At 40.9% G+C, this 26,960-nt stretch overlaps 1 protein-coding gene across 8 annotated transcripts; it reads right to left on the reverse strand.

Moving 5' to 3' along the window:
* Positions 1-480: 480 nt before the first annotated feature.
* CASP8AP2 (caspase 8 associated protein 2) lies at positions 481-26,733 on the reverse strand. 8 transcript variants are annotated; one of them, XR_014227560.1, is made up of 12 exons: positions 26,168-26,733; positions 24,432-24,507; positions 23,234-23,314; positions 21,285-21,385; positions 20,015-20,089; positions 18,657-18,772; positions 15,272-17,808; positions 9,656-12,617; positions 7,737-7,836; positions 5,882-6,384; positions 4,368-5,248; positions 481-1,642 (listed from the first exon to the last, which is right to left on the reverse strand). XR_014227560.1 is itself a non-coding variant. In XM_082305764.1 (10 exons), exons 2-10 carry the CDS (start codon positions 24,478-24,480, stop codon positions 6,328-6,330), a joined length of 6,078 nt encoding a protein of 2,025 aa, XP_082161890.1. In that variant the 5' UTR covers positions 24,481-24,507; positions 26,168-26,733; the 3' UTR covers positions 5,266-6,327. The 8 variants fall into 8 exon arrangements, 1 of the variants encoding a protein (XP_082161890.1); XR_014227564.1 differs by lacking the exon at positions 481-1,642 and having other exon boundaries at positions 3,384-4,531; positions 5,210-5,248; XR_014227562.1 differs by lacking the exon at positions 481-1,642 and having other exon boundaries at positions 3,384-5,248; positions 20,015-20,083.
* Positions 26,734-26,960: the final 227 nt, after the last annotated feature.

Consider the following 26,960-nt stretch of genomic DNA (forward strand, 5'->3'; position numbering starts at 1 on the left):
TCTCTGAGAGACAACGTCTAAAGAAAAGGAAGGTGAGTTGCCAAAATGCGATTTTGTGAGAAATCAGGGCCACCAGAGCTGAGGTTCTGATACTAAGAGCTTCTGCTGCCTACTCCTGCCCAGGCCTAAATTTTATGGAAATCCCAAATACCTTTTTTTTTTTCGCTCTTGCTCCAGACCTTCTGTCCCTTTTCATCCATCCTACAAGGTGTGTGACTGATTTCCACTTCAGCCTCTTCTCCCTAAAGGTATTCCCACTAACCAGTGGCAAGTTCTCAAAAGACACTAGCCCCACCTCTTCTTTGGGATTACCTCATATTTATGTACCAGTGCATCTTTCTCTCTTGCACAAGCTGTACTCGTCTCCCTGAAAGTCCTGTTTAAATATGCCTTCAGAGCCCTGCCCTGCAGCAGAGGTGGCTACAACATCTTTCCTCTAGCCTCAGTCTAACGCAGCAGATGTATGGTTTATGCATACGTTACAAACGCTTTAGGGGCAGTAGCGCTACACTTTCTCCTCCTGAGAGATGTGTTAATATTCATGCGAACCACCCAGACCTCCACAGGCCTTTCTCATCCATATGCTCTCAACGCTCTCTCTCAAGCCCATGTACTTTCATGTACCTGTCATTGGCATTTTATTTTCATGCCTTTTCTTTCCAAATTCGGTCACAAAGTCCCTAAGGCTTTACCTTGCTGCTTCAGTTGTCTCGGAGCTTCGACTCAGGCCTGGGTGCCCTGTGCTGCCTCACCAGAAGGTGGTGTTGACCCGACATCTCCGGAGGCTTCCACAGCTCCCGGCTGTTCCTCGGGAGCTCCCTCGTCAGCTCTGCTCGCTGTGAAAACTTGAGAACTGGGCAAGAGCTGCAGCACCTGTGATTTATTCATCCCATCGGAGAACGCGCTTTGTCACTCACTGCAGAAGCAGCTTGTTCTTGGCCCAGCGCATTTCTGTCCCACCTCTTCTCCCCTTCAGCAGGTCACAGCACCAGAACCACAGGCTGCCTACCTCGCTCTGCCCTCAGAGTCCCCTGGATTAAGGTTTTGGTTTTCTCGGGGGACAGGGGAGGTGACAGTAGGCTGCTTAGGGACAATTTGCTGTGTTTCTGCTTTAGTAGCAGAATAATTGGTGTTGCTAAAGGACTACTCATGCAAGCTTGTTAACAGACCAATTAATTGTACGTGGAAGGGAAGCAGGGCCAGGGCATAGGGGTGGTGGGAGGAATCGGGAATAAAACCAGGAGTATGGTGTAGTCCTTTGCATTTGGAGATGAACAAGAATCTGTGGTGGCTGAGGACACTTCCTTGCTATAAGCGTCTGCCATAGGTGAAATCAGCTTACAGTGTGAATGCTAACAGGCAGCGGAGGGGGGCAGGGAATATCCTGGTGATCAGAGAGATGGGACCTTCCCCAGTGATGCCTGAGCAGCGGCACAGCGGGAACCAGCACAGCTTCACGGCTGACCTTCCCAGACCAGCAGCGACCTCCCTGCTGGGAAGCGGAGACCCAGGAAACGTAGTGCTGGAGCAGGAGTTGGAGACAACCAAGCAGGGCAGAAGCTCTGATCTTGATGGTTCTTCAGTAAACCCCAGTATCCAAATCCAGTATGGGGTGTTTACTCCGTCTTGCCCATGACAGCACCTACATCATAAGTGGCAGCTATTACAAAATAAGTTCTCAAAATATACCTCAAAATATTAGGTCCAAATACACCTTTTATAGTATTGCAGCTTTTGATATTCTCATGTCAGGGATTCACAGATTTGAAAACCAGAAAAGGATATATGTGGGAAGTAACTGTAACCTGCGTGTACCACAGACAGTAGCATTTCCTTGTACTAATATGTTACTGACATTCAAAACAGTTAACATTTAGAGTGTTAAAACCACTTCAAAGAGTACATGCTTTCTGCCATCTCATCGAGCCCATCACAAAACTCTGAAGCCAATGCACGTGGAACCGTGAGCTGGACAACAGGCTGCGGCTGAAGCAATTCAGGTACAGGCATACTGAAATGCCAGGATGAGACTGCGGAATTTTACCCGCCTTTAGCCAAAACCACTCCATGTACAGCGTAACCTGACTGGTTAGAAAACCCTTGGTTTATTAAGTCACCTCACTTGAACTTGCAGATTTTCCCATTTTACTACAGACGAACATTACCGGTACTAGACTTGCTGCTTCTGGGGCAAGTTACCTTTCACAGGAAGATGAAGGCTACCTTACCCTTACAATACGAAATAAAACAGGCCAGGGACATCAGCGCTGGCACAGCTCTGCCCTTGGATGCCCACATCCAAACTGCCTACTGAGACCTGCCCCTGCTCCACACGTCAAGGATAGCTGCACAGTTTTGGACTGAGCTAATTATCAAAGACCACACTAATTAATTCAATAATACGGACAACTATGTTCCAGTTCATAGATTCAAACCACGAGCCTCTTTAATTTAACAAGAACTGTGCAACTTTCTTTCTGTTAAAAGTATTTCTCTATTTATTTTATTCCCTCTGTTATCTCTTGTGACTCAGGTGGGTTTGCTTTTGGTGGCACAGCACGGTACTTTCAAACTCTGATGGGAGAGGACGTGCCAGCCACCACTGAAACTTGATCTATCTTTATATCAAAGCCAGTTTTGCTCCTGAAACACCTCTTGACTGATTTCATAGATTCTTCTAAGAAATCCTTAAACCTGTTTCTTGGCATGCTTTAGTACTGCTGCCTCCCTTCATGAAGATAAGTTGCTAAAGATCATTCTACAGCTGGTGTTAGAGTGAAGACAATTAGAGGGAAGACTTACTGTAAATAGCTATGGGCTGCTGGATTGACACCGAAGAGAAATGCCCTTAGCCCAGTCCACTATTATATGTGGACAGCTGGCTGGCAACAGACTGTGCCTTAAAGAGAATCCCTCAGACTTCAATACCCGATGCTCTAGGATTGGACTATTACGCACATGTCCATAAACCCTGCTCTCTGAATTTCCACTTTGGAAAACTTTCCAATGCTCCTGTCCATTAAGAGTTTTTAAACTGAGTCCTGTAAAAATATGTGCGTTGGATAGAAGCAGACCTACTCCTCAATAGCAAAGTGGAGTAAGACTCTCAAAGGGCTGCCGGCTATACTCTTCCAATGAAAAGCCTTGGATACAAAAAGGCCTTTCTCCTTTGTGATGTTCGACTCAATACTAACTCAACATTTCTAGAAAAAAGAGGAAAGCTGTAGGTTCTAATTGTGGTTTTAAGGTTTTAGGTAGTTCGTGAAATTGTCCAATTTCTGATCCAGTCATGTCCACTAAGAAATAAGCAGTATGTATTCGGAGCAGTAATTGCATCAGAGCAGCAGCTGATTACTTCCATGTTTATTGGCGAGAACATCAACATAGCTACTCATTTATACAAACTAACAGAAGTCAATTTTAACGCTGCTTCACAGCATTTGTAGTTGTCAAGCCATCAGCCAACAGTTCTAGAAAATGGTTTCGTTTACCTGAGGTTTCACAAATAAGACTGTAGATTTACATACAGTACATTTTGCATATAGGTATCAAAATTCTTGTTGGAGAAATAAATTACAAACAATGGTACAAAACCACTCCAAGCCAACCTTTGTTCAACAAGAACATATGTGTGTGGATTTTACAGTTTTATTTTTTGCATTACTCTTACAGTAAGCAAACTATTTAGTTTATACAAAATAAACCTGGAGTTTTATATAGTTAAAAAAATCATCTTTGGCTAAACAAAGATCTCTCTATTTTTATACATATATTTATATATATACACACATCGGATATTTTACATGACCATGTAGGAACCTGTACACGTACTTACAATAGACAGAACATTAAAAAAAGTTTCATAATTTACAAAAAAGGAATCCAAGTCAGAACCAAAATAGTCAAACCCCGACCCCCATCACCTGTACAGATAAGAAAGTAAATAAACACAGACAAGGAATAAACAACTTTGTAATAAAATACTGCCTGCTTTTTCGAGACAGAGAGGAAGCACTTAAGTGGAGAGAAGCTACTTCCCTCAGTGCCTTCAGTACCGTGCATGTTTCGATCTCTAAGGATATGGTTAATAGAATACTCTTAGTAGAGTCTGATTTTTCCAGAAAGATGAATGCTACTCTGCACACTGCCTATTCCGAGACCAGATCCAGTTAGATTTAAATCTCCAATAAGTAAACAATTGTCACAAATGTTTGTAAGAACAAGCACGGGTAGGGATACCAATCCCCCACTGAAATCACTAGGCGCCGCTGGCGTAGCACGGAAGATGACGCTTAATCATCAAAAGCAAACGTTTTAGAAGCAAGCACGTAAGATGGCAGACTGCCAGAACTGACATCATCACCTACCCAAGTCATTCCTTGCAACAGTTTCCGGAGCACTGCCTAGAACGAGGACGATCTGCTCTTCGGCAGCATGGCAATCCGTTCCACGGGTCACGTTTACAATATTCCAAAGGTGTCAGTGGCAACTTCACTGACAAATTATCTGATGGTTTATTAGAAAGAGAAGTCTGTCCCATTAGTTGGGGAGAGAACAAAAAACCATTATGCTGACAATGAAGCAGCAGTCATTGGATTCTGAAAAAAAGCCAATTTAATCCAAACTGAAAGGCAATGCACTTAGGTGGGGCTCTTCATTTAAATGAAGTCTAAGTAAATTCAGCAGATGTTCTGACTGAAAAAAGACTACAGCAATTCCGATCCTCAATAAAACGTCAAACGTCAATGAATTCGTAATACAAAAACCTGTGCAACTTCTGGGAATGCTTCTTAGGGGGAAGAAAAAAAAAAAAACAAAAAACAAATTCTTGGGAATTTGGGAAAAAGCAGCAACATACATAAGATGTGTGTGTATACATATATATACACACACACTTTTAGTATGTACTAGTAAAACTGGAAGCAGTTATAAGAGTTCTTTAAAATAGAACATAATGAATTTCTCATGTACTAAACAATTTGTAAAGATAGATACAATTGCTGTCAAAACATGCCAAGTTGACAAGCTTTTGAAACTGCTTGTTTTTACAGAAAAGTTTTTCTCCTGGTTAGTAAGTATAAAGTCACATTTTATAAAACTGTAAAGGTCTGTTTCTAAATTAATTTTAAAAAGAAAATAGTTTGTCAATCTTTATTTTTTTTTTTAACAACACAGAATGTTCATGATGATGAAGACCTAACTTACGTACCTTTCCCAGATGTAATTTGGAGCAGAAAAACATGTTAGCCTTTTCCAAAGAAAAAAAAAAAAAAAGAAAAAAAAAAGTATATTTTTCATGGGAAAAAAAAAACCCAACTATTCAAAATTCAATACTAAGTCTTTTTAAATAGAATCAGAACTGCAAAATGCAAAATGTTTTTAACTTCAAGATAGTTCTTTGTAAATAGATACTCATTACAGCATTTCACAATTTAAAAGAAACTGAAAAACTGGTCACTGCATTAATGACTGGCTTCACTCTCTCACAGAGGTTGGGACTCCTTTTATTTGACTTCAAAAATCGGAAAGTTAGGGGTCTAGACTAGACAATTGGCTTAGATTTTCTCCATTGTCAATGATGATAGATCGGCACCCTCAAAGATAAATTCATTCATCTCTGTTGAACACTGGAGTTACCAAGAAATAGCTTAGATAATGTGCTTAAAGTTGAAGACAAACCCTACATTCGGTGCCAGATTCTCTCCTTGAAACGCCCTATGAGCAACGGACAAAGAAGCAAGAACCACCTATTCCTTACCATCAGAATCCAACTACTAGATAAGCAGCTTTTGGAATTACTGCTATCAGTGCCCTACCTTATTTTAAAAGAAAAAAGGCCTAACTTTTAAAAATACGTTTCAAGGTAACCAAGATGACGTACCTGTCATTTTCCAGGATTATCTACCAACTGGATTCCAAAGCACTTTTACTTCTTAAAATCATAGTTCAACATCACCATAGGCAGTACTTCCAACAGGTTAAGCAAGAGCCACCATTTTCACTTGACTGCATGCCCTTGTCTTTGCTTATAGAACGTGTTTAACCAACAGGAGATGTCACCCCCTTGAAATGACACTGCTCCATTTGTACGTGCGCATTCTTTCCTAGCCAGTTTGTTTGTAAAGTTCCCTCTGTGTTATTCTGATAAAGCACTTCAGAGGAAACGGGGACAGGGAAGTAAATAATTAACAGTGCATCAGATTTACCAGACTTAGTATTCTGATTTGGGTACCTCCCACTAATCCCACCATATGAATGCAGTGGTTGTAGTCCATCGTTGCTGATAACAGCTAAACCCTGGAACCATGAAGCAACTTGGTGGTAAGTTTACTTGCACTTGGATTTCTTGAACAGCTTCATTAACTGCTTGAATCTTTCTGAAACCTAATGGAGGACAAAAAAAGACTCATCATTAAGGCCCCAGATTTCCATACCTACCAAGACAGACTGATCTGACAGCATAAAGTTTTTTTAAAAAGACCACTATTTTGTTTTTTGTTTCCAATAAATTTTAGGGGGAGAACTGCGGGGGCACCATTAACACGTTAATCGGATGTAGGAAGTCTTCCTATAACTTTGACATCTGAAATAGCCTCCAGGTTAATCACAGTGAGCTAGAGCCAACTAGTGGTTTAAACACAGGTTTCCTTACAACAAGGAGGAAAAAAAATGAAGGCTTCAAGCCAATTAGACTTGAATTTTGCCAGGTACAACTGTAAGATTCAAATGGAAGGACAAAAGCTTATTTTGTACTCCACAAAAAGCACACTTTATTGGTTATTTTCTACCCTCTTGCACAACTGTTGCTTCAAGTATTTATGGCTCATCATGGAGTAATCTGCCTCCTAGGGATTTTACAAAACTGGTCTGTAGATGAGTCAAACATCTTTTTGTTGAGCATAGTTACAGCTTACATAGCGACCTCATTCCATTGTAAGTTAGTATTTCTTATTGCTATACGCATATTGCTATAGCATATCTACCACCCACCAAATAGCTAACTGGGAAGAGTGGCATAAATGCACAGATAACACTGTTTTATCCAGCCATCCAGCCGACAGCTTCTAAACCCCACAAAGACTCTGTAACCATACAACACATCATCCTAAAAGCCAAATCCCGAGCACACAGGATTTCCTAACTTACTCAAATGGGTGTTTCTCCCTTTGTAGATTTGCAGGATAGAGTTTAAGATAACAATTCAAGACAAGTACAAAGTTATATGCAAGCCTCTGGAAATGTTCTACATCGACTTGACATCTGGGTCTTTTGAAGTTTCTTAATTAAAAAGTGAAAGAAAAAAGGAAACATTTTCACGAAAAATGTCCTTTCTGCAAAATCCTGGTACTTCTTTCCAGCTCTAATTTTAATCCTTTTCTAATTTATTAAATGTGTACAAAGGCTTTGGGCCTCTCCAAATTACCTTTCTTTATCTAAGTGCTGATCCAACAATAGAAACAATCCTGTTATCCCTGGCTTATGACTGGACACAGCAGTTTCAAAGTACCAATCAAACAGGTAATGAAGAATCCCCGGATCATAATATCCCTATAATATATATTTTTAAAAAGTAACAACTGGGAGAATCTAAGGTTCTTTTTTCAAGAACTCCCTAACAAAAGACATGAGGAAAAAACAACTCCAAATTAGCAGAAAATCTCCACAGGTTTTTGTCCAACTGCAATCATAAATGTAGCAACATAGCTGTTATCAAATGTAAGAATGACAACACCTACCTGATTTGGGCTTTTGTTCAGCCTAGTGGCTAAGGAAACAAAGGTTTTGCTTGATGGTCCTTTTCTCTGACATTCCAGTAGAATTTCTCGGTCATCATTTCTATAGCAAAAATGCATTTGTAAAATATTAATACACATATATGTGTACATGATACAAACAAAAAAATATGTACAGGCATATATAAAATTCTGAGTATTTCCAACCTATGGAATATGAGTTTAAACAGCAGCAATGAACTTATGGAGGATCCTCCCCTCTACCAGCACAGAGTAACAGAGTCAGTACAGACAAGTGGTAGTGGAGATTATGCTACCCTATTAGGAAGGGCAAGATTATTGCAATAGTGTTAGCCCAAAGCCAAAGTCATCAAAAAGAGTTTTAAGCTTCTAAAGCAGACATTTAAACTTGAATTGAAAAGAACTCGTAAATTCAATAGGGTCCAGAAGTTCTAGGTGGACTTGCCTCAGTTTGCATGGCTAGGCAGCGGCTTTCACTTAAGGCCCGCTGATGTTCAGAGATTAAACAGAGAGGTGGCTGACTTCTGTAAGCGACCTAATATAACAAACATACTCAGAGCATATCTACTGTTCACATGAGAATAACAGACCAGGAGTCTATTCTTAAGCATATCGCTGATTTGCTGTTTGTCTTATTAATGAATTTAGGTATATGTAAAATGTATATAGACACAGTCATTATACAGTAGGTACTATGCATCTTTGGTTGAAACATGCCATATTCCAATAAATTATATTTCATTTCTTCAATTTCAAAGAAAAATGTAATGACTAGTTATTTCAATAAACTTTTTTTTCAGGCATAGTTCAAAGATGCACAAAGACTGTGACAGAGAAAACCTAGTCATATTCATAAGGAAAACTGTAATAATCTCTTCCTATCTCACTGGTTTGCATGTTAAAAATTGTATTAGCTTTCATAGCCTTTTTTCCATGAAGGAGTTGATTTTCTTTTAAAATGCTACCTAGAAACTTACTTTATATCTGAACTATAGTTCAGAAAAGCCCGTCCTGAAAATTTTAGGAGCCCCTTTATAAAGTGTTGATTGTATTAAATTGTAGCAAGAACAGCAAAACCTGCTAACTATAGTTTCTTAAGGATAAGAATACACCACAATAACTTTGCATGTATCTTTGATGCATACAGTCATCTCATTTGTCACTCACATCCTACTAACTGGAATATATGGCTGAATGGTTGACTAGTACATTTGTACAGATTGAGCAGTGTAGACTCCAAAACAGTTTGCTCTCATGCGTTCTCTCAGCAGGGGAAATCTTCAGCTGCTCTCCTTTACCCACTAACCAATGCTTCTAGGCCTTGTAAAAACATCAAAAACTTCCATCCCCTACCAAGCCTGGCTGGAAACTTTGGACAGGAAAGGAAACGGCAGGGAAAACAAAAATTACAGACAGTACAATACAGTAGGTCTTGTTACCTTAGCATATAAGCTTTAAAAACAAAAGCAAAGAGTACTCTTGTTTTGGGAGATCTGGGTATGTGATAGAATTTGTTACGACGTATGGAAGCCGTCTTCTTCAAGGCAAATCTGATTTAACCTACCTAGGAAATTACTAAAAATTGTTCTCTTCCAAAAGCTGCTAACAGGATTACATGAAATCAGTTCATCTCTTAAATTTGTTTTACCCTGGACAACTGTTATAGAAAAAGGATAAAATAGACTTTGGCACCTTTCAGTGGTACTCTAAGAGAAGGCATCAGTCTCGTAAAGCCATCCTGCATAGGTAGAAGGAGGCTCCCACTCCACTCTTTACAAAAGGATGTAGAGCTACCGAATAACTTCAGCCATCAACTAAATATCCTTTCTTCCCATTTTTCAGTATATCATGTAGTTTTAAAAAAAACCTAAAACAATCAAACAGATCAAACCAGAAATTACCTCGTCCAGGAAACGACTACTTCTCCCTTCTTTTTAATGATGTTTTTGGCATACAGACTAGGTGATGATGCAGACGAAGACAAAGGAGAAGAGTCTTTGTTCTGCTGCAACTCATTCTTCTTACTGGAACATCGTTTGGATGCTGAATTTACCTCTTCAGGTTTCACATCACTTGCATCGCCCCCTTCACCTGTTGATTCAGTTTCTTTTCGTTGCCTTTTTGAGTTGGAATTCTCTCTGACAGACTCCTTTTTCCTTTTTTTACTAGTCTTATCATCTATACTTATCTGGCATCCTACATTAGTGCTCGAAGTGGATTTTGTTTCAAGATTACATTCACCTGCTACAGTCTCATTGGAAAGCTCTTCTGTTAAGTCTATAAATGCATCAGAGCACTCTTCCAGTTCTTCCTTTTTATCACCGTTTTCTGAGTTAGCTGCAGAAGCTTCCTGAGTCCTGTTATCTGCAGTGGATTCCACTGCAAGACATGAAGTTTCACTAACAATATTATCTGTTAAGTCTATGTATGAATCTACCCTGCATTCAGCAGGAAAAGAAGCTTGAGATCTAACACCCATTTCATTTACTTTTTCAGATACTTTCAATTTGTGTGTCTGAGATTGCTCAGAGCCTTCATCTGGGCTTTCAGTGTCATGGCTCTCCGTGTTTGAAGATTTCCTACAGGGTCCAAGCAACCCAGCAGTTTCTTCCTTTCCAATATTATCATGCGACTCCTTTAGAGGCTGAGGTAAGGCAGGGTTTTGTTCTTGTTCAGTGCTGACATGAGGCAACTGATCCGTCTTAACCAGATCTGGTTTGACAGTTTCCTGCACAGTGGCTGCTGTGGCACTCTGACTGTCCCTTTCTTTTTCCCCACTTCTCATTTCTTCTTTTTCATTCTTGGTTGAGGATGCTCGCGCTTCCTTCACTGAAGCCACCTGATCAGATGCTGGTGAGGTAGATGGCACCGCACGCCTAATCTTTACAATAAAATGATCATTGGATTTCTCCATGATTACTGCTTGCATTGGTAGGCTGGGGCGACACTGAAAACCGGGAGCAACAGGCCGACTTGTCCATGATGAAGAACAACTTGATTTACTGCTTGAGTTATCAGATTCTAAAGCCAAATGGATGTCTTGTTCAGTGGCATCCTCCTCTTCAAGAAGTGCATCTTCGCTGTAATGTGCGCTGAGAACACCCTCAGGAGTTGAGCTAGAATTATTATCAGGTTTTAGGAAGCTGAGGTGAGCATCTGATTTCAAAGGTGATGGAATAGTTAAGGAAACAGCCAAATCTTCAAGGAGGATAGAAGAAACGAATGATTTATTCTTTTGTAAACTGCCTTCATCTTCTTTGCACGAAGCTGCATTTGTAGGAACCTCAAACATACAGCTTTCATCTAGTACGTCGGGATCAACAGACATCTGAAGCCTCGAAGTTAATGAGGAAGCTCTTACAGGTGACACAATAGGCCAGTTAATATCCTCTACTGGTCGAGATTCCACACAAGCCTCCTTTGGAGCAATCTCTTGCACCAGTCCAGCCGTATTACCTCTGCATTTATGACTGTCTAAAAACTGTTTTTCTGGTGTCCTGAATTCCCACTCATGTCTGTCGATATTGCCACCATTTTTTTCCAAGAGATCAGAACCTTGCAATAAGCTTTTGAAAATTTCACCCATTTGAGCATCACTTACAAGATTAAACGTAAGACTGGATGCTTGTTGTTCTGTGAGCAGCTCATAACCAAGATCAGACTTGTTAGCATCTCTGGAGAGCTGGAATCCTTCCTTTTCGTATTTTACACCCTTCAATGGAGTGAGAGTGCCTTGCAAATTATTCTCTTTAGAGAGGTGCACTTTGGTTTGGGAATTCCTTGTGTTATCAATGGAGTTAAGACATTTTGTAAAGGCAGTTTTTGATGCATCTGTCTTATTTTTCTCATGGTGGCACTTAGGTCGTTGATTATCCACAATTTGCTTCGAAAGGATATATTCTTCAGGCTTTTGAGATCTGGCTTTCAGGGACTTTTTTCTAGATCTTTGCACATCGTTTTTATGACTGATCTTGTGTTTTTGCTTTCCTGCTCTTTCAAACTTCCCTTCCTCAGTGTCATTTCCCACATTTACCACATCACATAGTTTTATTATAATTCTCCTTATCTTTTCAAATAAGTAATCAAGCTGTTCATCTACAAATTTCCATAACTGTTTTTTCATATCTGATACCTGTTGTTCAAAAAGACGGTCCACTATTGCATTCTTTTTAACTTGCTTAAGTTTGGACTCTATAATATCACAGATATTCAATTTTAATGACTCACCTAATGTAGACATCTTGGAAAAGTTCAAGTATTTTATTAATGATGTAAAATTTATGATACCAGATTCTATAATTCTGTGAAAATGCTGAGCTGGAAAGTGTACCTTGAACTTCATATAATTTTTCCTCATCTGCTTTCGTATAGCTCTTAGCATCTGCATGATTTCTTGTACATTTGAAGGTTCAACAATAACATGAACTATTTTTTCAAGACAAGTAATGCTCACAGTTTTATTTCTCTTCATATCCTTTGAAGATCTGAAAGGCTGGTTTTTATGCCTCTCTCTGTTCTTCTTTGTACTTACTTTCACAGAAACAAATTTTCCATTATCTTCATTGCAACACACGGTTTTGCTCTTTTGATTCTGTGGACTGCTGGTCAAATTTCGTGGCTCAGGAGAAGCTTTGGGTCTTGACTTTTTTGTCGTTTCAGAACATCTCTCTGGTTTAGATTTTTCTTCATCTTCATCACTACTTACGATTTCTCCTTCTTCTATTTCATCTGAAGAGATACTCAGCTGTGACTCCATCTCTAAGTGTTCATCAGACATGCTAACTGGCTTTTGATTTTCTTTGTTTACCTCCTTTGACAAATTCTTTGAGGGACAGACGACAACTGTACTTTCAGGAACTAAATCTATAAAAAGAAAACAGTTCGCTAATCACCATAAAGAACGCAATTATAAACAGCCATTTTCAGAAAAACCTGGAAGATTCTCTTCTGCAAAGTGACGGTTCAGAACTGTTTGTTTGAGACCACCAACGACAGCTCAGGAAGTTTGAGCTATAACAAGTTTGGGTGGTTTGCTTCAGCAGCCACTAGTTTAATGGGATTTTTCTGAGCTTCAAAGGGCAAATAAGACCTCAACATTTCACCAAAAACATGTGATCTATCTCACAAATATATCAATTGAAAACAGAAAAATCTAGCCGTTTCTGTCAGTTTTGAACTTCCTTTCATTCACCTTAACAAGTTTTCTGAACACTGCACAAGCTGAATTTTAACTTAACATCGTTATGGACTAACATTTACATACAATAATGGGGGTTTTTTTAGCAGTTTCACAATGAAAACAAAATGAGCAGTGCAAATGACCTATTAATGTTTGCATTCAACTATCTTTTCCAGGTCTGACAAACAGGTTCTACTTAAATCATCAGGTCTTTCAATAAACTTACTAAACAAAAAGGGTACTAGGCACTGTACACATGATTATCTCCTGCTTCAGTTTCTGACACATTTAAAATTACCAGCACTGTAACTAAGCACCACAGCATAAAAAGCTTTTTTTTCCTCAGAAATTTTGGAGAAAGCCTCCAGCTCAGGTTCCTGAATGACAGGCATAGGGACTGAGATATGTGAGAGGAAAGGCTAAAGTTCTGCCAAATGTAGTATGCCTTACTCTGTCACACAAATAAATTTATTAAATGTTTTATATTTTTGAGATATCATTAAATATATATTTGGTTTGAATTTTAAAGAATGATTAAATGCTATTTTGTTAGGAAAAATAAGCAATTACAGTCAGCTACAAAGCCGTATGTTACAAAAGATGAAAAGGCAAGCTCATTTCCATTGTACAAAAATTCCACTGAAGTGCGTATGTATTGATTAACGAGATTTGCAGTTAATTTTAGGCTTGCAGTTAATTTTAGGCTTGCTGGGCACTCCAGTTAATAAAACACTCTTATGTTCACTTGTACATAGATTGGACTGCTTAATGACCTCTAACAAACATTTAATGTCATAAAAGAACGTATCTAAATTGCTCCCCATAAAAAATGAACCTGTGATTAACACTTTAAAGCAATATTTTAAAATACTTACTTTATACAGATTCTACAGGAGCAAAAACCTATCCCATCACTGCCTCCATTTCAGTTTTACAAGGATCGATACCCTCTCGAATTAATCACTTCAATATTTTGACAAACCAAAGTATAAAATGAAAGTGGTCAAATTATAGTATTAGGTGGGCTTGGCAGTGTTCGGTTTATGGTTGGACTCGATCTTAAAGGTCTTTTCCAACTTAAATGATTCTATGATTCTATATATGTACCCCTGTCCTGCAGAACAGTAGAAAGGTGAGTACTGAATTTCAAGGCCAAGAGAAACCATAGCCTCCTGTCAATTTATCAGATGCAGAACACTTGACATGCATATCATTACTCCGATCACAAAGACAACTAGGCATCTAACTTCAGAGCTGAAAATCACTGCTTTGTAATTTAGTAGCAAGTTCTGGACAGGATGGATTCCTCTAAGAAGTATCTCAGGGAAACACGCCAAAATTAGAAAAATACTTTTATTTGATGTTCATCTATTCTGATCCCAAAGCTCTCGTGTCCCCCAGATATTTCAAAGAATATAAACTGCCATAGGAATGAAATATAAACTGCGAAAGGAATTCACACTTAAGAGAGTAGCCGTCTCAAGCACGAGAGAGAGTTCCAGAGTAAACCACACTAAGATGTGCAAAAAGACATAAGGATTATGCTCCCAAACACAAGAGCAAGGATTTAAATGCCACTCTACCGTTCCTCTTCTAGTAAGAAAACTAAACTTCCAAGAAAACTTTTTGTTAGTTATAGCAGGACATTACAGGAAGACTTAAATTCACACAAGTAAAAGATTTAAACTTTGGGTCACCTATTTTCTCTTCCTATGAGTGCTGTCACCGTATTTTATCTCCCTGACATCTTATTTAGGAGTCAGCTCTCACTTCATTAATGATAAATCCTAACACTGTATTTGTTCTACTTTTTTTCCCCCACCAACTGACTCACAATTATAAAATATATATAAAAATTCATACTGAAATTAATTCAGATGGAGAGCACAGCCTTCTCTTAGCTGACATTTCTAGAAATTAACTCTCAGGTACTCTCTCCAGCTTTCTCACAAGTAAATACTTGGAAAGAGTATGATCCTAAATAACGTTTGCCTCCACAATTTCAGAGAAAAACCTAACGAGATCTACTCGGAACTAACCACAATTAAGAAACCTGCATGTATTTTTCTTAGAAGTTTGTACATAACTTTTATTTCAACCACTTGTCTGTCAGCAGTGACAAACTCCAATTTTTATAGCACTGATGTTCAATCAGCTACAATCTTGACTGCACTGTTAAACAGTTCCCCATAACCAAAAAGGACCACTATGACTTACATAGCTAAAGAAGAAACAATTTATATTTTTGACAAAGCAGTTAAAGTCATTTCTGCCTTCCACAAATGGATCTTCTAAGCCTTTATGTAAAAAAGAAATTAGAATACACATATACAAATACCTTTGTTATAACTCTTCACAAGACCTTTGCAGGGACTTTCCATCTTAAGTGCTTTAGCCAAAGGGCGTATTGGACTGTTCAGTGGGCTGATTGCCTTTGGAATGTACCTCAAGTGATTGAGATCAATGCTCAGTATTGAGCTGTCATCATCAACAGGAACTGGGTTAGTTTCTCTCTCTTTATTTCTAGGATACATCTCACCACTAAGAGAAGATGCTGCAGTACTGATTTCAGTTAGGTCTGGCTCCAGATCACAAGCATTCTGGTCAACTAATGGTTCGTCCTTATCAGTTAACATAGTTCTGTCAGGTGACCGAGATGTACTCATATTAGTTTCGCAGATATCCTTTTCCTCAACAGGATGCTCAACGTTTTCTGCAGCCGAATGATCATCATCTTTCACAACTTCCATGAAAGGGTCTGGTTTTGTTTTGCTAATATCATCTGCAACATCACAGGACTCCAGGTCACCAGAACTTTTGGCTGCTGAGTCATCTAAGACAGGGTTTTGAGAGACACGTTGGTCTGCTGAGCTTTCTATGTCAGCAGCTAGCCACATTTTATCTTCCTCTTTCTTCTCTGCTGCTGACTCTGGAAGGGCTCCCATACTTTCACTGGCGGGTTCAGATCCGGCCACTTCTGGTGCTGGTACATTATCATCCTGCATCACACCCACTGTCACAGGCAAGTTTCCACACTCTGCCACACTCCCTGCCACCTCCAGGGGCAAAGGTTCAGGGTGATTCAGATCCGTCATTGCCGCCGTTGCTGCTGACGCTTCTGATTCAACCTGATCACAAGCCTCCGCTGCCGCTGACAATGTTTCAGCCTGCCTCTCATCAGGAACCAGTACCTCTGCTGCTCCTGGCAAAGCCTGGGGCTGTTCCTGACCCACTTCGGCTTCTGGTAAGGTTTCTGAGCTCAGCTCATCAGTTGCCGCTGCTGGCAATGCTTCAGACTGTGCTGGATCTGCTGCTGCTACTTTCAAGGCTTCATTTTCAGAACTGACAGAAACAGGCAGTGCTGGTTCCACATCGCTTTCAGCTGCACTGTCCAGGACTTGTAGTGTTGAATTAGCTTGCTCTGTGGGACCACAGTTAACAGGGTGGGCAGAATCTAAGAGTTCTGCCTGCAGCGTGAGCTCTGTACTTCCCTCATCAGTGGCCTTCTGGGAAGGTGTTTTAAGTCCATCTGTTGGAGAGAGACATTGTTTCTTAGCAGGAGAAAGAGTTAAATTTAGCTTTTCCATAAAGCTAAGTTTTAAGTCTTTGCTTTTTGTCCCAGTGTGATCATCTTTAGTTTTGGAGATTTTATGGTCTTTTAAGCTATCTGCTAATCTGTATGTTTCTTCTAGCTTATGGGACTTGTTTCTCTCACTTTTTGTAACATCTGTACCTTTCTTGGATTCTTTTCCAGATTGGTGAGAAACCTCTTTTGTGACTTTTCTTTCATTTCTAAAATTTCTATTTTCATCCTGATTCTCTCTTTCTCTTTTCCTTTTTTCTTCAGTTCTGTGTCTTTCCGATTTGGAATGTGCTGTTTCCCATTCATATCTACTAATATTTTCCTTCAAGCGTGCATATTTATGCTCTCTGCTGTTAGAATTAGAAGGTGAAGTCCTTCCTTCTCGAGAAGTATGATCATTTGTTCCCCTGTCTCTCTTGCAGTCAATGTCTCTTCCTTTTCTAGACTCTTCCACTCGACATTTACGTGATTCATAAAGACTCTTTGAATGTTCATTCTTTGAGTGTGGACTACTCCCTCTACCAGACCTCCTCGGTTGCTCTTGTAGCTTTTCATTTGGTTTATTTTTCTGGCCAGTGTTTTTTTCATCTTTATCATGTGTTTTAATGTCCTTTTTTAGTAAATTTTGTGATCTCTCATCAGCATACAATTCACCTCTTGTTTGAAATCTGTCTTTACCAGTAGCTTGTTTCTCCCAGGAAGAAACACTTCTTTCTACTCTTCTTTCTACACTTGGACTGCATTTGAGTTTCATACTCTGACTTTTTTGTTGCGACTCATTTTTACTAGCCTTCTCTGAAAGGGTTTTCAGCTTTTGCTGAGGATCTGAATTCCCCTCTTCACTGTCACCATTGTTACAGCTACCATTGTTTCCAGTGCTCTGATGCACTTCTCTTTTGTATTTGTTGACATTGCCCCTACTATACTGTTCATTACTTTTCATTTCTTTTCTTTCCTTTCTGTTATCCTTGTTGGAACTATGGTCATAGTTCGGTAGACACGTATGAGTACCATCATTGCAGAGCTCTTCAGGAGGGTATCTCAGTAAGTATGGAGTGTTTCTTTTTTCGGAGCTCGACTTCCCGTTGTCCGTATTATGAGATGAGTAACTGTGATATGTATCCTTTGAACAGTCATTTTTCATTCTATGCTCCATCTTTATACTGTCACCTAAATCAGAAGGTCTGAATTTGGAATCTTTTGTTTTACACATCTCAGAGCACCTTCCATTAGTTGATCCTGGAAGGTATGCTCTGGTGAAGCTACTTCGATGATTGGGAAATTCTGATAGCCTGTTTATAAAAAGAAAAAAAGTCATGTTAGTTTTGAAATTTATATAAACATAACTGAAGATGAATTGCAATGAATCCATATCTCTCTAAAAGTTCTTCATGCTTTCTTTCAGCTTCAAGTTGAAAAAAATGTGGGATAAGAATAGAAGTTAAATAATTTCCATTATCACACACACAAGAATATAATTTGTATATGTATTTTCCAAATGAAATTCATCTAAAGAAGAAGCAAGATCTGTGGAAAAATATCGTACTGGATCTAATTAACAATTTCAGTAATTCAAATTAGTATTTCATTGTCCAGCAATAAAGATAGCCTTCCCCCAGGAAAAAAAAAAAAAAAAAGTTGTTCTTTACAGCATTAGTGATTTTTAAAAAAATAATAATAAAAAAGAGCAATTCAATAGTTCACTATTTGGTAAACTAGCAACCAAAAGAATAGGTATAATGTGACCATGCTTACTCTACCCAATAAGCAAATAAGCTACCATGTTTGGAACTTGCTGCAAGCTATAGAAAGGAAGTAGTAAATTACAATAATCAAGCCTCATCAAGGCCACATGCTACTGCTGCAAGGTCATCAAAACAAAAAGAAAAAAATTAAATTAAAAAGGGCACATATAGCCTGCATGGCCTGAACTCTTACTCATTACTGATAGAACTCATCAAAGTTACCTCACCAGAAAAAAAATTCCTCTGATTGGACCAGTACTAAACCACACAAACAATTATTTACTAAGTAATGATTTTCTTCATTGGTTTTACTTAAAATACACCAAAAGTTTCTTACAAGTATATAAACATGATCAGACAAAAAGCATGTTTTCAGTTCAACTGCCTAGTTGTACCTTTGATGGAGATTACTGATTTCTTCATCCTTACGGTTAATTTCCACTCTTGCTGTTTTGATAAGTGCTGAAATATTCTTTTTGAGAGCTTGGTTTTCATTCTGTAGAATGACATTCTATTTTAAATATATACAAAAAAGAGAGCAAGAGAGAGTGGGGGGGAAGAGAGAAAAAATGAGAATTAGCTTGGGTATCCAAATATGTAATGAAAAACAGTGCAAGACAACCATTAGAAAAAGTCCCATCATATGCAAACTGACAGTAGAACATATAGAAACTGTTTTGGAGAAATCAGAATTAAGTCAGAATTATTGAGATCCAAAGGAGCTCTTTTTTTTGTTTGCTTGTTTTAAAACATCAGTCACGTTTATGCTCCTGTTTGTGTTCCTGGTAATTATTTAAGATGTTTTAAGCATACAGTTTATTAAAACTGAAATATGCCATAAACCAAGTGACCATAGAGCTAAAAAAATTATAATCCACCCCTTTGCTTCATTCTTTTACCCAATTTATTGCTTTCCTGGTCACCATGTCAAATGAGAGGTATAGCTTTTAAGCACTTTCAAAGAAAGAGGGTAATTGTATTTCTTTCAAGGTATCAAAACCTTGGGTGCTCTATCATTCTCACATTTCTAGATATGATATTCTAGAACCCTATCTGTCAATCCTAGAGATAGCCCCTTCTCTTAATAATTGTCCTCAGCAAAGCCTGCTCAGAAAGGCAGACAAGTTTTGCAGAAAACAATACAGAAGTGTCACAGGGCAGAAGCTGCTTACCATTTCTAAGCGTAGAACCTTTGGGACTTATCTGTAATACTCAGTACAGCATGTTGCAGAATTGCTCAAGATAATCTAACTATATAGAACGGCACAGCATGGGGACACTCGCCCAAGTTGAAGAGCAGTTCAGCCTTATCAAAATGGCACTACGCTCAAAGCAACGCAGACATCCTCTTCCAGTTCTAATGACAGCTCAGGTACCTTTGCAACCCTCTCCCTAGTGCACTAAAGACCTATTTTCTTAAAAAACAAGAGAACTGGATACCTTTCTGATAACTATTCATTTGACATGCTTATTTTCTAATTAAGGAGATAGATAGAAAATAGCTTTTAAGCAACTGAAGTCTTACTGCACACGACATTGTGAAACAAGTGAATTTACCCATTGATTTTGTCAGTAGGCTATCCTAGCAACTATCCTAGGCAGAACAAGCTCCTAGCACCTACAGAGGTGCTTCACACACCATCCACGCGATGGCTTAATTCTGGAAAGCGAACGAAATTAACTCTCTCTCTCAAAGCAATATTCAGTTTGCTTTACAGAAATCTTGACAATGTTGCCCTTTGAACTACAGTACCTGTGCCTGTATTTCCTTAAATTTCTTCATCAACTCTTTAATTTGCTGCTGACATTTTCCATATTCTGCCTGCAACTGTCAAACAGAGAAGAATTCACAGCACAGAAATGGACTTGATTACACAGAAAAGTTACTCCTCTAGATTTATAGTTAGTTAACACAGTAGTGTATATTACAAAGCTCTGTTTTTTCCCAAAAGCAACATATTAAAGCCATATTAAAACAAAAAGCTTCAATATGCTCCAACAGGTATACAAGTCTCTAAAACATCACAAACACTCAGATAAGAGGAAATCTATGTGTGCTTGCCCAACACTAATAGGCTAGAGAGTAACAGGAAGCCATATTATTGTGAAATTAAAGACACAATTATCAAGGAGCACGAGTTCTCAGAGCCTTACAGATGGGGACTTGTTTGTCAGATTTTACATAATATGAAACAGATAAGGAAAACCACAACAAAAAGGTACTACAAACAAACCTGGACTGCAAAAATAGACTGCAAAGGACATGCTCCTGTTGAGATCACAAAATTAAATAAAATACATTTGGCATGAGCCCTTCTTTAAAAGTAGACAACGACAAAATTTTCACAGAAGAATGAACAACTTCCCTGTTGTCATACAACAGTCAACTGCTTTCAAACTTTCAAAGTGACATTTTCATCACTTAGTAGACTCCTGCAGGTTTTGCTCCTGCTTCTTCTGTAGTGCATTATATCTGTGGATGTCTGTCTGTTTTACTCCAAACCTCAAGTTAGTTAAGATGTGTCTTATGGACCAGGATACGTGATGCTACGTGAGTAAGCGTTCTACTGATTTGCTAGAAGCGGTTATCTACTGCACGGTTGTCTTCATTCTCAAGGACAAAATTTAATGACACATACGATTAATCCATGACCTGTGTGCTTTAGTCTGGTAAAATTTGTTGGGAGAAATGTCAAGTCTAGCTTTGTATCAGGCGTTTGAACAGATATTTAACTAGAAGGAAATTAAGGTACATTTTCCCATAATGTAGCTGATACATGAACCGCATTCAAAGGACGTTAAATGGGAACAGACCACGTCACAGCGTGAGAGGTTCACTTATTCTGATAAACTTGTTGACATTACAGTTTATTAGCATACTCTTGTTTTTACTTACTTAAAAACAGTTTACCTATTTTTCCAATAATGTGAGCATACTGACAACATTTTTTGCACTTTACACAAGAAAATTTGGAAAAAAACCTCCAGAACACCAGAATTATTTTTGTCACATTAGTACACACCTCGTTGTAGGATGCTTCCTTTGCAGTCCCTTCTTCAATTAATATCTCATCAAATAAATTTAAGCTGTTTCCAGCTGGTGTAGAATTTGGAGCAGAATTGTCTGTAGAAAGAAAATCAATTACAGAAAGAAAAAGGTATTTTTCTAACCAGGTTGCATTGTGTCACTGAGGAAAACACATGACCTTATCTAGAGAAATTCCTATCCTGAATTTCAACATTTATGTTAGTTTTATTGGAAATACTTGATCCAATTTACATCGACATAAAAGGTAATGACAAAAATTAAAGTTCAGCTGAAAACATTGTGTTAGAAAAAATAAGAGATATACAGAACACCTAACAACAAAGATGGGTGCATTTTCTGACTGTCTAATAAGTTGTTTTAAGTCAAAGGAGAGGTAACTCACAGTAAACCTACCTAATTTACAAAGCAAGAAGTTCTACACCTTAGTAGTGATCTGAGGTTCTGCAATTCCAGAGCCAATACATAGCATAAAGCTAGAATAAATATGCGCATCCTACAATTCATTCAGCTTCTGGCCAGACTTCACCTTGGAAACATTTGCAATTGAAAAAAATTACTGAGAAAAAGAATACTCAGATGCCAATGACCTACACATTCACAAACATGGGTCAGTTGATCAGAATCAAATGGAGGTACTGTAGAGTTGGTATGGGGGTGAACACCATGCCTCTTGTGTTGAACAAATGTTCTCTGCTGCTTTATATTCCCTCACGAATGTAAACTTCCCAGCTTTAGTTCCAAAGAAATGAAAGGAAAAAAAACCAAAACAAAACAAAAAACCCAACACCCAAACACCCCAACTATTCAGATAACAGTGCTTTTTCCTCAAATCAACCTGTGTGCTCTGTTCACCAAACACGCATTACTTACAGGACCTGACTTATGATGCCTCTGAGATACCGATTAATTTGCAGACAAATAAATGAAGTTAGCTATCAAAGCTGCACTTCAATCCTTTGGACAATACCATAATGCAAAGAGTATTATTAACACAATGCAAGATGACATGCAAATAACATCTTATCTGTACAGAGCAAAAATCTCACCAATTCTCTTTTCAAATTAAAAAAAAAAACAACTCAGAACTAGACTATATAAAATGTTTGCATTGTGTTATTCCTCCCTGCATCTTTTACATTTACTAAACAATGCACCTCAGTATGTGAAATACAGACTTAGAAGATACTCTTATATGCTCTAAAGTATAAAATGGAAAGTGAGAAAAAGATGTACAGATGCTTTATGTCTGTAGGGTATAGTATAGTCCTTCCATAAAAATTTAATGGCCTTACAGTAGTAAGATCAGTAGAGAAATACTTGTTTAAATACTAGAAATAGCATTTCATTAAACAGTACACTAAGACCGCTAAAAAGAAACACGTGCTGGAGCCATTTCTTTCTTACTCTCAAAGAAGTTAAAAGAGGAAATTAATTTACATTAACACGTGAAATTGTTGAGGAAGTAACAAAAGGTTAAAAGGATCTACTGAATCACACAGAAAGTATGGTTTGGAACTGTCACTGGGGATTTAGTGATCAGCGACTGTCAGTTCTGGTCCTGAAGATACTTAAAAACCACAAAATAAAAGTGCTTTTTCCAAGGTAAAATGTCCTATACCAAGGCACAGATAGAATAGCTAAGGTTTCTCCGCACCCTTTTATATGCCCAAGTCTCTTTTTTTAAGAGCCAGTATAACATGAAAACTATGTTATGATCATTCAGCTAATAGATTTAAGCATTCTCTGCTGTATTTATACAGAGTGTAACATATGTCTTGAATTTAAACAAGCAGCTCACTGAAGCATATGTTACACCAGCTAAATGTAAACTTAAAGCTAACTGTTGTTTTACTTGAAACCAGCCTAATAAGCACAGAGACTCTATAACATTCCAAGCCAAGCAGCAAGGTACAATCAACCTACCAGGAACTGTCAAACCATTGTCCAAGCCATCATAAATATCCACTGAGCTCTCATCACCTTCCTTGAAGGGGGAAGCTTCAGCTTAAGTAAAAAAAACAAAAAAGGAAAGTAAACATTTAGTAAACTCCAACCTCTAACTTTCCCATAAAGTAAGCGTAGCTGAGGTCCTAAACCAGTAGAGAGCAGTAAAAGTAGTAGCACAGACTAGCAAAAGACAGGGGAATTTTACCCAGCAAGCTACTGCTACTGTGGAGAAAAGAACTTTAGTCACCGGGGAGCAAAGACAGTCTTGTAAGATCAATTCCTAAATACTACAAGAACTGTGCATGGAGCAAATTATACGGCTTTAAGTACAGATAAAATTTAAAATTATAAACTGAGTCGATCTGAATTTGAAACTCTTTTCTAGAATACACTGAATAAACAAGTTATACAATTGAGAAACAAAAGAATCAGTATGATAAAACCACTACTGTTAAAAGAAACATTTCTCGCTAAACAGAAAGTATTGTAACAGTCTGTATCATAATTCAAAGAATTTGCTTTAGTAGTGCCATCTATTCACATACTAACTGGTTCTGTAAAAGTATTTTAGTCTAAATATCCTCAATCTCTCTTCATGTCTTTTTCCAATTCCTCTTACCACTCTCACCTCTATGTGAATCTCTCCAGTTCTGCAACAAATATTATTACTATAAAGAAAAATATCAATATCCACAGTCCTTCTGAGGCTGGGAATCTCACAAATATGCATCAGATCACTCAAATGCGGAGCTGGAAATAATGTTAGAGTACCTTGATTGCTGGTACTATAGCAGATGGTAGTGCATTTGCTCTTACAAACATCAAACAAAGGAACAATCCTCCTAACTGCCCAAATACACACTTCATTAAGATACAGTGAACATTAAATTATACACCGTAAAACACAGGGGAGAGACCAGTTCCAGGCATCCCCTCAAAACATACTAGAAATCCAAAGTACACAGTTACAGTTTAAAAACCAAACTTACTAATGGGATATGGCTTACAATGATACTGTGCCACAGCCATTTAATTACAGTTGAAGCTCACTGGTATTTGTCCCAACATAAGTTGTTTGCATTTTGTTTTCTAAGTTATTTTTGGACCTATTTATTTTCAAAAGACTGCTTGTGTTATTTCACTGCAAAACAGAAAGTAATCCAACATATCTTACCACCATAGCGGATATCAAACAGTCCCAGTCCATCCTCATCTGTTGCCATGATACAAACTCCCTATGGCTTCCCCATCTATGAATAAAATATCAGAGGAAAGACAACAGGTTAATCGACAATTTCAGAACAACATCGTAAAACAGAAGCATCTTGAAATAAGTCAATTACACCTGAGCTACCCGTGGCCCTTGCTCTTCAACTAAGCCCAACACTAGAATGAGAAAACTCTTACACCAAGATAACAAACGTAGAGCTCTATCAAGAAAAGTAAGAAATTATCTGTCCTGTAAATAAGCACTCTGAAGATCTTCAGCTGTATCTTTTATTCATATGTATCAAATAAAGATGCTATAAAGAAATTTTGGTATGAAAACAAGCACTGCATGCTATGAACAGGTTACCTGAACATATATCTTAACCAGCTAAAAGAATCTGATTCGATAATTCTGATTTCTTCTCTGCTGACCATTTAAGAGCAAGTTTCCCTTGTCTGACACCACCAGCCAAACCAATAATGAGCGGTAGCAGGCGAGAAACCTTTTGCCTGCCAAGGCATACAGTGATGCTGGGCCACAGGACGTACAGTATCTGCCACAACAGCTATTGCAGAATGACTTTACAAGCACACACGCTTGTGGCACTGATACACAAGCACCTCTGAAGCGAGAGCAGCAGCCTGCAACACCAAGGCACCCGCTGGCTGGAAAAGAGAGGCAGAGGAAAAAGCTGGGGTGTCGGGGCAGGCAGGGGCGCCGAGCAGTGCCGAGCAGCAGCCTGCCAGTCCCGAGGCAGCGGCCCTTACCCACTCCCCAGGCCTCGCCCTCCCTGCACGGGCGGGAAGGGGCTCCCGCCCGCCCCAGTTCCTGTCACGGCGGAAGCGCCCAGGACCTCTCGGGGGTCAGGGCGGGAGAGCCGCCGATCGCGGCCCGGGAGCGGCACCCCAGCTGCCGCCGCACGGCTGGCACCCCGCCACCGCCGGCGGACCGGCTGCGCCCGGGGGGAGGGGCCGGCAGGGCGCCGGGAGAGGCCGGGGTGGGCAAGGCCAGGCCGGGCCGGGCCGGGCCGAACCGGGCGGCGGGATGCGCGCAGGGGTGGTGGAGGAGGGGAGCGGCACCCGCGCGGGGCGAGGCGGCGCCAAGCCCCCCGCCGGGCCGGCAGAGGAGGGGAAGGGACGGGACGGGAGGGGAGGGAGGAGGAGGGCCCCGCTATGCAGGCCGCCGCGACCCATGGCCCTCACCCACCGGTCAGCCGCCGCGCCGCGGCCCGCCGCCCCCGGCCCGCGACGCCCCGCAGGTCGCCACCGCCACTGGTCCCGCAGGCCGGGCGCCGAGGGGGCGGGGCTCCCGGCCGCGGCAGCCAATGGGCGCAGACGCACGGCACGTCCCCGGCCGCGACGTCGGCAAAGCCCGCCCCTCAGCCTGAAGCAGTTGGCGCCAAAGCGAGGAGCGCGAGGCGGCCGCGCCCCGCCCCCCCGCCATCGCCCCGCCCCTTCCCGGCCGCGCGCCCCCGGCCCCTGCTTCAGCCCCCTCAGGCCGCCGCCAGGCCCCGGCGCCGGGAAGCGGCGCTGCCTCGGGGGCGGGGGGGCTCCGGCCCAGAGGGGACCGCCCTGGTCACGCAGCCCGGTGCTCCGGGCCGCCCGGCCCTCCTGGCGGGGGGAGAGGGGAGAGGAGCGGCGGCGGGAGGCTGCCTGGGCCGTGTCGACCGGCACAGCCGCAGGAGGGACGCGCTTGCTCACCTGGCGTGAGTCGGGCGCGGAGGGCCGTGCCCCGCCGCTGCTGCCGCGGTGGGGTGGGCGTGAGGCGGCGCCGGCGGCTCTCCCGGGGCGCCCGAAGGTTTAAGTCCGGCTCCTGCTCCCGGCGATCGCGGTGTCAAACCCCTCTGGAAACATCGTTAGCGCCTTAGATCCGCGCTCGGGCTTCGTGAGCTGGCCGCGGCCGGCGAGGGGAGCTGGGCAGCCTGACGTGGAAATGCTAACGTAATGCCGGCCGTCTTCCTCCCGAGCCTGAAGCACCTGTTCGGGTTAGTCACTGCCCGCGCTCGTCCTCGGCCCGGGCTGTGCGGCTGATACCGTGACCTAGATGTGAAAGCCTTCGGGCAAGCACCGTGGCTTGCGGCCCTTGACCGGGCCCGTTGTAGGCAAGTCCGGTAGCAGCGGTGGCAGCGCTAACTCCGTGGGGAGCGGGGAACAGGGCAGGACGAGGACGCAGCAAAGGAGGCCCCGCACACGCCAGCTCCCCGCGCCGTCAGTAAGCGGGAGAGGTTGGCACCGCTCCCCAGCGGCGCCATCCCCCGCGGAGGGGCCGGGCGCTGGGAGACTACACCTCCCGGCATGCACTGGGCGCTCGCCGCCCCGGCGGCCGCGCGCGGCGTGGCGCGGTGCGTGCCGGGAGCTGTAGTTTGGGACGGGTGCCGTCACGTGAACGGCGGGGGCGGGCCGCGCTTCCCTCTGCCTGCGACGTCGCGGGCGGGTGACGGCGGCGGCGAAGCGGAAGCGGGTGCTGAGCTGCGCGGCCGCCCCGCGCCCCACG

This window comes from Platalea leucorodia, assembly GCF_965183815.1.
Source record: "Platalea leucorodia genome assembly, chromosome: 3".
NCBI classification, from domain to species: Eukaryota; Metazoa; Chordata; class Aves; order Pelecaniformes; family Threskiornithidae; genus Platalea; species Platalea leucorodia.

Bases quoted from the DNA above. Each gene is read 5' to 3' on its own strand.
- CASP8AP2 (XM_082305764.1), bottom strand. From the start codon at position 24,480: ATGGCAACAGATGAGGATGGACTGGGACTGTTTGATATCCGCTATGGT. The intron at 21,386-23,233 runs GTAGGTTGATTG...TTCTTTCTACAG, and splicing joins CAATGGTTTGACAGTTCCTG to ACAATTCTGCTCCAAATTCT. The intron at 17,809-18,656 runs GTACAACTAGGC...TTTTATAAACAG, and splicing joins ATCAGTAATCTCCATCAAAG to GCTATCAGAATTTCCCAATC.